The sequence below is a fragment of the Limulus polyphemus genome, unplaced genomic scaffold (genome assembly GCF_000517525.1).
Source record: "Limulus polyphemus unplaced genomic scaffold, Limulus_polyphemus-2.1.2 Scaffold647, whole genome shotgun sequence".
In the NCBI taxonomy this organism is placed as follows: Eukaryota; Metazoa; Arthropoda; class Merostomata; order Xiphosura; family Limulidae; genus Limulus; species Limulus polyphemus.
Window position 1 is genome coordinate 108,702 of NW_013666257.1, and position 13,013 is coordinate 121,714.

Genomic DNA, 13,013 nt, shown 5'->3' on the forward strand with positions numbered 1-13,013 from the left:
AGTGCTGCATTCGACGTAATGTGACACACAAAAATCGATGTTTATCTGTGTTTTTAATATTTACTTTTAAATTAAGAAATTGAATAATTTATAATACTAAAATTTGAATTATAATCTACAATTTGATACTGAACTTATTGACATAAATTAATAAAATACTAGTTCAATAAAATTTTTAATGAGTCAACAAACGCGATGACATGGCCTTTAACACGTGACCCATCTGGAAAGGATTAACTCTAAATCTGCACTCTACAGCCATGTTGAATCATGCTTTATCTTCCTTGGCTTTGCATGATCACCGTAGAGATAGGGTATTCTACATGATCGCTTGACAGTGAATAACCTTGTGATATTTTGCTTCATAAACATGCCTGTTCCGGACCATACAACCCATGGACTGCATGGGTAAAGCAGAAGGGGATTGCTGCCCATCCCTGCCATGCCTAGAGTGAATAACGTGAAAATACGATAGACATCCTTTTGATACTGGATGTCAATTTCCTGGATAGATAGCTCAGAGCTAATCCTCATGTCATACCCAGGAATCAGTGTGGGTCTTAATCTCCAGATCTTGTGTTTGAAGTGAAGATGGTATGATCGTCATCCTACCTTTCCATAGATGTGGGTTCACTGCGAGGAGATTTTGGATGTAGTTCACTTACAGTCGGCCGAGCCATAACCACTCTACACCCAAAGACACATCCTTGTTTACCCAGTTTTCTCTTGTGGGATTGATTTACAATATCTTTCTCTGGTTAGGATCACTTTCCTACCACATTCTCTCCCACTCGGATGTGCTCCTCTCATTTTCTGCCTGTATATCTTACACATTCCACACATTGGCGAAGAATACACCTGGCTCAGAAGTTGTGTGGTTTCCTCTTCTGATTTTCAGTTCTGTATCTCTCATTTTCAGGGGTATTCTTCAGAGGCTTTCAGGGGGTACTTCTGTCATTCCCTCGCACTGGTCTCTTCTCCTTTTCAATGTGGGATTCTAGTTAATCTTGTGACGAGAAGTGAGTACCGTATCAGAAGTTATAATTTTCCTATACTGAAAATGTATTTCCGATTGGTACTTACCTCCTCTAACACTTCCCACCCTTCCTCCCAACTTTTCCCCGGGGTGCTAACATTTTTCTGCCAAACTTCAAAGAAATAGTTTGGTAGAGGGAGTCATATGCGTCATGTGAGCATATCATGTTCCTATTGGTTAGGAGGTGATGCATGATGATTTGCATGAGAGATATATTGGAACACAGCAATTCCAATAGGGGGGGAAAGCGGAAGGCTTGTGGCAAATGTGAAGAAAAGGTTTGCATATAAAGGGCAGCATTGAAAGAGAATAGCTAATCTTGTGACAGGAAGTAAGTATCTACCGGAAATACATTTTCAGTATACGAAAATTATGACTTTTGTCAATATGATATATTTTTTTCTTTCAGCTCCTGAACAAAATACTATGAAAGCAAATGCCTTTGATAACTCTTCTAATCCTCATGGTGAAAAGACGTTGGTAAGAATAACTATCTTTTCCTTTCATTTATATATAAATATAACTGTAATGTGATTCTTATAGCCTAATTAACTTAACTAACCAATTTCTTAAAAATAAATCTGCTGATATATATATAAATGAACACAGTATTTATAATATGAACATTCAAACACCATGCACATATGCAGGTGGGTTTGGCTGAACCCCCTATTTTTGTGATGAAAAAAAAATTATTCTTATATAGTTATAGCACAGCTGCTTATGGTATTTAATGATGATGAATTAACATTAAACCCCTTTAGTATTAGCATGATTTGCATGCTGATTGTTGCTTTGCATGATATGTATTGGCTTTTGATCTTGCAAATTGGGATCCCCTCCCCCCTCTTTCAAACATTCTGCATACAAGTCTGAACACTAATCTGTTTTTTAATTTTATACTCTGGATGCTGTTGAAAGTATATCTAAACCTGTGTTCCAGGTATCACTACCTTATAACAAAACAGTTTATACAAGCAAGGTTCCCTTTTACCACTTGATTTGTTTGAATTATATTACAAAAGAAATGTGTCAGTTAAGATCAGTATTCTTGTAAGTCTGTGATAATTCAGTTTAAATCAAAAAGATGGTTACATTGTATTTGAATATGCAGGCATAAAAATAATCTTACCAGCTCACAAAGCTCATGTTTGTTAAATCGAATTGTTTGACTGATTTTGAATATTTTGTCAGTAGGAAACATCATAAAAACTTAATTCAGTGTTCTAGGTTTTATAGTAAAACCTGTGTCAGTGTCTTATTTGCTTTTGAGAATCAATAGTTTAATATAGTCATCTTTTTTTTTCCTTTCCCCGTAACAGTCAACAGTATTTTGAAATACAATATTAATTTAGTGAAAGTGTGTGTTTGTGCATTTAGACTTTTTTATAAAATATTTTTTCCAGCTTTGAAATAGATGGTTTAAACTTAAGATGTAGGTTCTTTAATCATCTAATTTCAACTGGTTAAACTTTTGTTTAAACCCCTCTGTTAAGATAGTGCATACATTGTTACTACTAATAAGTTGTTGGTGTATTGGATGAGAACTCAGAACAGACAAAAACAAGAACAAAAAATTAGGTCAGTATTACAATATTACAAATGTATGATCTATTTGTAACATAATTCAACCATATCTGGTAATGTAATATGTTATAATTCATTACAGAATTTTTTTTTTTTAAGTGACGAGGCAACTGTTCATTGTTGATGTACAACCACATCACATAGTACATTAAAAGTAACTGACATTTAGTGGGCCTAGTGGTTAGGGCACTCAACTCACCATCTGCAGATTGAAAGATCAAAACACATAATTGAACATGTTCACCATTTAAGCTGTAGGGGCATTATAATGTTATGGTCAATCCCATTATTCATTTTAAAGAGTAGCCCAAGATTTGGTGGCAGATGCTGCTAGCCAGGTTTCTTCCCTGTGACTGACAGTTCAAAATTAGAGACAGTAGCAGGTAGCCCTAGTAGTTTTGCCATAAACAAACAAAAACAATTAAAGTTTGTGTTCCACATGTAAGATATACTCTGTTATAATATGTACGCATATATTATTTTTAATTGATTATTATTATATTTTTATTATTGAGATTATTTTCTTTGTTAGCTTAATATATGAATTTAGGACTAACCAAATCTCCTAATCTAGTCAAAATCTCATGAGTTATTATTGGGTTCATGGCCTTAAATATCTGTAATAGCAAGGGCTACCTAACTGATGAAACAATACAATCGTATATCTAACAAGCTACAATCTATACCATGTTGATTTTTGTTTTTGATCTAAGTTGGTAGCTTGGTCTGTGATAAGAAGTTGATATTAATTAATAACTGGTATCATTGTATTTCCAATCATAGCTGTACACTTTTGATGTGATATTTTCTGGTAGTTATCACCCACTCACATATTAAAGGTAGAACCTTGTACAGTATATGTGAGCTTAATTGCAAGAAAACTCAGGAAGCTGGAATTTTAAAGTTAAATTTCTACAACAAAATATTTTTACAGCACAGAAGCTCACCTCTAATAAAACAGGATTCTCATTTTATAATAGTTTATAACACTTTTGATAATAGTTAGCATATTAGTTTTTTCAAATCTGTGCTACTATTGGCTAACTATTTGGATGCCAGTATACTCACTGTGTGTATAGAGAAGGATTAATTATGGTATTATAATATAAAGAAACAGAATGTTACAACATATTTATTAATTGCAGAGTAGATAAGGCATATTTCAAATGTGACTTGTTTTCTTAATTCTGAATTTTTTCTCTTCTTTTTTTTTTCAGTACTGTGCACCAGTGATCAAATATGATCGTCATGGCTACAAGGCTCGTGGACGAATTCTTGTGGTGTCCGACAGAGCTATTTATCTTCTAGATGATAAAGATTTTAAACAAAAACATAGGTTGGATTTTCAGGTGTTAACAGGTGATTAGCTTATTATATTTTTTGTTTGTTTATCAAAAGATAAATCAATTTAAATTATTAGAAGTTAACAAAATCAGGACCTTTAAAACAAAGTGTTAACCAACGAGGTTTTTCTTTTTTACTTTTGTACAGCCTTTAAAGCAGAGTGTTAACCAACAAGGTTTTATCTTTTTACTTTTGTACAGCCTTTAAGGCAAAGTACTACTTATACCTTATATTATCTCTGTGGCTCATTTTCTAAGGATTCTGTTGAGTGATAATACCATTATCAGAAGTATCAGTCTCTTTGTGTGCATTCCCTATCTTTAGTGGAAAGTATTTTCTATCTCATCTTTCTTTGTTTTTGCTTAACAGTTTCCTTCTGTACTACCTCAACTATGTTTCACTTTCATTGAAAAATCTTCTGCTTCTGTAGGGAATATTATAGCTACCGGCATCAAAAGCGAATATAACAACCTCATTTCTTTTTGTCTGATATTCTCCAAGTGAAGCAGTTGGTTATGCCAAAATGGAGATTTTTCTCACTCAGCTCTATATTGCTCTCTGTTTGTATGTATTTCAAACTTTAAAAACAAATACTCTCTATCTTAGCACATTGCATCTTCTTATACAGTAGCTCCGTATCTTTAAAGTGGAAACTTTGTCTGACTTAACTCAGTGCATCTTCTTATGTAAAAGTTCCCTCTCTTTAAAGTGGAAACTATGTCTGACTCATTGCATCTGCTTATGTATCAGTTTCATATCTATAAAGTTGAAACTTTGTCTCTTTCAGCTTATTGCACCTTCATATCTCATGGTTTCCTGCTAACTGCATTAACTTGTATCTTCTTAACTAGCAGTTCCGTACTTTCTTTCCAGTTTTTAAAACTGAACTGTAAAATTGAAATATGAAATAATTTTACAGTATATCTTTAATGGTTATTTTGTATTACCTCAATATCCTTTAAGTCACTTTTTTCTGAATCTACAGGGGGCATGAGCTTATCATTCATCACTTCCTGACTGTCAAATAATTCAGGTAGTCCAATTTAATGAGGAAAAGGTTAAAACTAAATACAAATGGACTGTAGGAAGATCATACATGAAGGTAACATAAAAATATCACTGGAGACACATGTAAGTAACACCTCATTACAAACGTAAAATAAAGAAAAAAGAAACTGGAGAATGCAAGTATATGAAATAACCAACCTTATCTTTCTTAAGATCGCTAGGTATCCTCAGCACCAATATACCATCAGTCAGGTTACTTACAGACAGACCTGTAGAATTAAATATATTCTTTGTAGAAGTTTGGATGGATGAGGTAAAAGACTGATTAATGGTACCTGTCTCATTAAAGGATTTTATTAAATTGACCATTTTAATGCTAAATTAAGTTTGAAAGCTCTTAGCTCTTGGCAATGTATCCTATGTTACTGATCGGTTGAGACAGCTAACTGGATCTCTTACAGAAGAGCTTAAAATGAGAATCATATATAAACTGAAAAAACATAATATATAATTCCACATTCTTTATTAGAACAACAATTTTTCCAAGAGTGATGACAATGATTATGGTATGATCTTAAGAAGTACATTGTACGTATATAGTCTCCATTAAAATTAATTATCAAACATTTTTTTAAATATTAGCATCAGTGTTTATATAAGAACAAGTTCAAATCTTTTTCACGGAGTCGTACAGCTAACTTAAACTGGCTTGTTAAAAAGTTTGATCTAAACCAGTAAATATTTCTCTGGCTTTTATAACTGTGGAGAGTAGTGTTACAGTATCTAATTGGATGAACCTCTGTAACGTGGAAAAAAGTTTATAATTCTTAATCAGTTCTCTATTAAACTTGTTTTTTTTTATCATTATATTGATATTTTGTATTTTTAAAAAACTTAAATTTTATCAGCATTGTCTGTAATTGCCTAATAGATTCAGGTGTCTTACAAAATTTGATTGTGGTTTGAGGATGAAAAAATGCCAGTTGACATTGACACAAAAATACAAGGCTTAACTCCTTAAACTCAAGCGAATGCTGCCAGTGCTCGGCCAAAAATCCCGATTTACCCATTGGATGGTGACAGCATCCGATAACATTTCTATAACATAAACTAATCTAAACCATGTTTTATAAGGTAAGGTATGGTGATAATTATTAGGAAATATTGAAAATAATTCTGGCAAAATGTGCACAAAATTACAGGTTTAAAGAGATAATTATGTATTTAATACAGTGGTAGGAAAAAAAAGTGACCAATGGTTCCCATAAGTTCAATGCTGAATATCAAGAATATTCTAAAGTTGTTTTAATTTATTGACTTAATGTTCTCCTAAGGAACAGTATTTTCAATTGTACTAGTTTTTCTGTCTGAATTCCTTGTATTTTTCTTTGTTTTTTTTTGATATGGAAGGTGCTAGATTTGGCCATAAAAATTGAAAATAAACCAGTTTTGTGTCATGAATGCTTAATTAACTTACTGTGTTGGAAGATTTGAAATAAATTGATCGTGTACAGAATGTTTTATTCAGCAATCTTTTTTTACTCTTATGTGAATTTTTTTCAGTATTCAGTCATTGATTTTGTTTAAGTTGCCTCATTGGTTTAGAGGCACATTGTCATTTTATTTCTTTAATTATATTTTCAGGGTGACTTAATTCTGGATTGTAGAGACCACCTGGTGGAAGTAGTTGTAAAAATTGTTATGGCCAGCAATAGAAAATCTTTAGTAAAAGTGGAAGAATCTGGATGGTGAGATTTATAGTAGCCAAACACTGATTTATAACTATATATATATTAATAAATTTAGTAAATTATTAAATCAGTTCTTGACTTGTAACCAAACATATAACATGTTATATATATCAGTTATTAGGTATTGTATCTGAGGTGGAATATTAAAAAATACACAGAAATAATAAACATATTACCTTTATTGATAAAAATAACTAGGTCATTTGAAGGACTTTTGGCTTACTAACAGATTTAAGTGCAGATTAGCTATACTGTAATAAAAAATCAGACAACTGTTTTCTTCAAATCACAGAATATAATATTAATTGATGATATGTCTTTTAATATCAGTTGTTTTATTTTTTGAAATGGAAGACTCAAGTTCATTAATAAATTTAGTAAATTATTAAATCAGTTCTTGACTTGTAACTAAACATATAACATGTTATTTGTTGTTTTATGGTAAGATAAATTGTTAAAACCTAGCTGAATAAAATTTTGCAGCATACCTCATTATATGGCAAGTGGCAAACAAGGGATTATAAACTTTAGCAGAGGAATAAATCCTGAGATTACCAAAGGCAAGGATGGCCATCTTACTGTGGTATGTATGTAATAACTATAATTATAAATTTATTGTAGTGTGAAGTTTTGAAGCACATACTCTCCATGAAAGTAGTGTTAACCTTTGAAATATCAACTGGGCAATCTCTTCCTGCCTTTTGTATTTTCATTTTTAGCAGTTCCTTACCTTTAAAGAGACACGTTTTTTTTTTTTTTTCTATACCATTCAAACTAGTACTAAGAATATGTTTTGTTTTATAAGTCTGTCTTTGACTAACATGACTGATGTTATATTGGTGCTGAGGATACTTAATAATCTTAGAAACAAAAAATTATCGATAAATATTTATACTTGAGTAATGAAGCACATTATACTGATATAATAATAAGTAGGCTAACAATGATTTATAAACATAAGGAAAAGTTTTATCAATTGTGGAACATACTACATGTTTCGACAGAACTTTAGTCTGTCTTCTTCAGGTATGATCAGTATCAGTACTAAGCAATCCAAGGTTTATATATAGTTACAAGACAATAGGGATTAAATGTGATGGAAATGGTGTCAGCAGGTGACAGGATATAGTTAGAAGTCAAGTCTGGAAGAGTGTATGAACAGTAAATAGACCTTACCAAATACGGCTGATGTTGCTAGGGTCATTATCACGGTTTAGTGAGAGATTGTATATTTTTATAATTTCTATAGTTTTTAAACAGTCTTTCTTTTTTAGTTTTGGGTTGATGTAGGAGAAGAATTTCATCCCAAAGTATTTTATGACCTCTTTCATATTGATGATGTGTCAAGGCAGAAATTTGGTTAAGATACGTAGACGATATCTTCAATATATGGCGACATGGGAAAGAGACACTACTCAATTTTGTTAAATTCTTAAACATGTTAAGATCCAATGTCATAATTTTCACACATGTAATAGAATCCAAGAGTTGTCTCCCCTTTTTAGATGTGAATATAAAAAGAGAAAATAACAAGGTTACCACCAGTATGTACGGGGAACTCCATGCCATCACACGTAAGATCTAACCACCACCTATCACAGAAAATATCCTCCTACTTCACCTACGTAAATTGTGCTATACAACTTTGCACCTATAAAGAAGACTTTCTTATTGAATTGAACAACCTAAAAAACATAGTACTATCTAAAGGTTTCAACCCCAATATCATAGATAGGGCTTGTATCAAACTTCAAAACAGTGTAAAATATTATTTTAACTCTGAACTTTCACCTATCAACACACAAAACATAACAAATTTGTTTGATTCCCTTTTGTGCCAGAAATTACTGGACTTTTTAATAATTTGATCATTGGTGTAAAAACTATATTCAAACTCTCACATAAAATTAACATCTTACTACCTGTTAAGAATCCCTTTTAAAAGAACAAAAACGGGGCATATATAGTATCCCATATTACTGTGGAAAGAAATACATAGGACAAACGTCACGTTCCTTAAAAACAAGACACAAAGAACACCATGGTCAGTTATCTGTCTTAACATATCATCAATATGAAATAGGTCACAAAATACTTTGGGATTAAATTCTTCTCATACACCAACCCAAAACTAAAAAAAGAAAGAGACTGTTTAGAAACTATAGAAATCATAAAAATAAACAATTTATTGCTAAACCTTGATAATGACCCTAGCAACATCAGCCGTATTTGTTAAGGTCTATTCACTATTCAATCGACCAGACTTGACTCCTACCTATATCCTGTCACCTGCTGACACCATTTCCATTACATTTAATTCGTATTGTCTTGTAACGATATATAAACCTTGTATTGTTTAGTAATGATCAGACCTGAAGAAAACAGACCAATGTTCTGTCGAAACATGTAGTATGTTCCACCATCAATAAAACTTTTCCTTATGCTTATAAATCATTGTTTGCCTACATATTAGTTAATGTTTATATTATTTAAAAGTTGGTTTTCAATGATAGGGATTGTGTTTCAAGGAGTGGTACTGAATCATGCTCATAGTAAGCTCATATGGCTTGCTGATTAATTGAAGGATAGACAGCATTTGTTTAATGAAAAAATAAGAAACTGATTTTTATTTAAAATTTCTTTAGAATAATTGTAATATTACATACTTTTAGGCTCTAAAGATAATAACTTACACACAAATACATTGATTAAATAAATGTATAGCATTTATTAACATGGTAACTTATCTCTCAGATTTGCTGCTTGGATGAGGATGTATCACTTGTGGTTAAATTTAAACAATGACTTATCTTCTCAGATTTGCTACTTGGATGAGAATCTGTCACTTGTAGTCAAATTTAAATAGTGACTTGTCTCTCAGATTTGCTGCTTGGATGAGGATGTATCACTTGTGGTTAAATTTAAACAATAACTTATCCCTCAGATTTGCTACTTGGATGAGAATCTGTCACTTGTAGTCAAATTTGAATAGTGACTTGTCTCTCAGATTTGCTGCTTGGATGAGGATGTGTCACTTGTGGTTCACTTGTGGTTAAATTTAAACAGTGACTTATCTCTCAGATTTGCTACTTGGATGACAATCTGTCACTTGTAGTCAAATTTGAATAGTGACTCGTCTCTCAGATTTGCTGCTTGGATGAGGATGCGTCACTTGTGGTTAAATTTAAACAGTGACTTATCTCTCAGATTTGCTGCTTGGATGAGGATGTATCACTTGTGGTTAAATTTAAACAGTGACTTGTCTCTCAGATTTGCTGATTTTCTTTTCTTCAACTGTAAGTGACCATATATTTTCATAATCCTCAGTAATCTAAAACCATATGTTCCACCAGTAAGGCAGCACAAGTTCTTCATCAGCTGTGAGTTTTAACACATGGATGGAATCCTTGTGATATTTTTTTGAACTTCATTCCCTAAAAGGAAGGAAAAAAAGAAGACTATAAAAAAAAACTTTGGCACATTTTTCTAGTTGTGAAAGGAGCTGATTTTCTCCTTTAAGAGAAGTATTATATTTCATAGATTGTTAATCTAACAAATCCCCCTCAATGGATTAATGTCTGTTTAAAATCTTGCCTTTTAGTTTTTCTTTCATTTGTGCTTTTTGTCTTTCTTTTTCTTATTTGTAACTTAAAGAAGAAAAAACAAATTTGTTCACAATTTGGTGTTCTCCTTCATTACACAATAATAAACATTTATGTAAGTATCTGGTGTTGGAGAGATCACTTTAACAATTTCATTCTTTCCTAGTTTATTTTAAGATATTATGAATCCCTCATTTAGAGTATACAGTATTCCTTATTGATCCAGGTTACTATAGAAGAAAAAAAACAGCAGCCTATTGTTCCTCTATCAAATTGAAAATTACCACTCAGCTATGTCTATGAAATATAGTATTCATGCATGATGATAAAAATCCTATAACCCGAGCGCTTTTGAAAGGTGGACCTTTCTTCTTCAGAGGCAAACTGAAAAAGAAAGGTCCACCTTTCAAAAGTGCTCGGGATATAGGGTTTTTGTAATTTTGTATCAAGACTTCCTGAACCTATGTGTTTTTCTGACATCTTGAATATTCATGCATGTTATTGAAAAACGGTGAAATTAAACCTTGTTAATTAATGGTTCAGTTTTGTTTGTAGTCTAATCTCAAATGTGTATCCTTTGGCTAAGTGTCATCCTATTTGTTTTAATACTGGTATAATAATTTGGAAGTTAATTAAGCCTAATGTCTTAAATTAGTAACCGGGGAAGAAAAAAATTATTTTTCAGTGTAATGAATTACACCATACCTTATATTCAGTACCTTTACAATAGCTTTAATATTTTTATACAAGAAAATTTAGAAATACTTTCTTTACCTTTTATATGACAATTTACAAGATTTGAGTAATACTATGAAGAACGTATATTGTTGTAAGCTATGTTTTCAATGTGTTAATTTATGTGTTTACTAGAGGGAGTTATTAATCGTGATTATTATGTAATAATCCAGAATCTTGGACTAACACCTAAATTGGTATATTAGTTATAAATATGAGTAATGAAAGAGCAGTTTGTTCAATTATTGAAAATTCTGTAAGTATTCAGAATGGAGGAATTGAGTAGTTGTTGATTTAGAGAAGAATAATGGAATGAATTATTCAACTTGTAAATGACCTGGACTTAGCATGTTTTTATTAAATAACCCAAAAGAACATTCCCAACAGTAGCTAAATAATATGCTAAAGTTTGTTAGTTTTTATTGAGAGAAAACAGAAAAAAAAATTATGAATATTTTTTTTTTCATATCACAGTTTATTAAACAAATTTGTCAGTTGGCTCTGGTTTAACCATATATGTTAACACAATATAAATGATAGAGGATTTAGGATTTCGTTTTTATATGTTGTTTTTTTTTCCCAGATTACTGTATCCACCTAAATTCTTCACAAGCTTGCAAGAGATAAAGAAAGTGATTGACCATTTTTATTGTAACACAATTATTGCTTTTCTGGAAATTATGTAATTTATCTTTTATAAAATATTTAAATAAAGTATTATTTATATGATATCTTCCCAAAATGTGAGCTTAAACAATTTATGACATCAATTACCATATTTAGCTTTCAGTATTTTGTCACATTACATGTCCTGTAGTTGTTTTTTGTAACTTTACTTAAAAAGTTTTTGTAAAATTTATTTACGTGATATTCATATAGCAACTTCCCTTGATTACAAAATCTTGAGAAAATTGTTAAGATATCTTAATAATAAAAAATCCACAGAATGTATTATTGAATGTTTTGAAACTAGTACAGTTTTTATGAAAGTGTTTAAAATACTATAGAAATTGATTAGATGTGTGTTATAACTGGTCTGGCGTTTATTTAGATTTTAGTTGTTAAAAATTAGAGTAGACAGTTTAAGATTTAAATTATTTTATTGATATAGCAATTGAATTATGTCATTTATTGCACATAAATTTTACAAATTATAGTTGGTTATCTCAAGGTCTTACATTCTTATAATATTTTTAATTGCAAACATTATTTTGAAATATACTTGATTCGAATTTTTTTTCTTTCATTTTTAGTAATAAAAAGCAATCCGTTTCAATTCATTCAAAAACAAGCTCTTAAATCCATGTTAGAATATTTGGGTATCAGTATTTCTTTTTGTTGTACTAATTTCTCTAATTTTAATATAGTTTTAAAACATGTTGACACGTTGTTATGGATTAGCAAGTATTATAGATATTTTCGAATGTGCATTTACATTTTACCCCTAAAATAATTAATTATAAACGTCATCTGTGTTACCTTGTAGAAAGAAGAAAAGTAAAGAAATAATTATGTGTCGTAAGAATGGAAAAACACGTAGTATTTCATATGGCAAAATAACTGACAGTTTTAGCTTCAGTTGATCAAAAATTTAATCAGAATTTTTATTTTTTGTTATTAATATAACTTTAAGATTTTTTTTATTAATCAGTAAGATAAATACTACAACGCCTCAGGGCACTTTATTGACACTGGTGGTTTTTAGAACTCCTTAATGAATACATAACCTAGTCGTTAGCGTTTCCAGGCTGTGGATATGAAGTTAATGCTTCATGTCCCAAACGCGCTTTGCACTTTGAAATTCTACATATATTGTTCAGTTAGCTAGAGAAACATAAGAGTATCAGTCGGTGCTTGTGACTAGCTGCCTTCTCTTTAGTCTGCCAGCTCAAAATTAAGGACAGCTGTAAACATATGGTAATCGTACAGCTGTACGTGAAATGTTAAACC

At 31.1% G+C, this 13,013-nt stretch overlaps 1 protein-coding gene across 1 annotated transcript in view; it reads left to right on the forward strand.

Annotated features, from left to right (window-relative positions):
- The window catches only part of LOC106459673 (unconventional myosin-Ic-like), a 74,171-nt gene extending 66,546 nt beyond the window's left edge, over positions 1-7,625 (forward strand). Inside the window, exons 27-29 of the mRNA XM_022386213.1 lie at positions 1,446-1,516; positions 3,841-3,982; positions 7,531-7,625. Of these exons, the coding sequence (XP_022241921.1) occupies positions 1,446-1,516; positions 3,841-3,982; positions 7,531-7,625 (308 nt within the window). The remainder of the gene's footprint in view (positions 1-1,445; positions 1,517-3,840; positions 3,983-7,530) is intronic.
- The last annotated feature ends 5,388 nt before the right edge of the window (positions 7,626-13,013 follow it).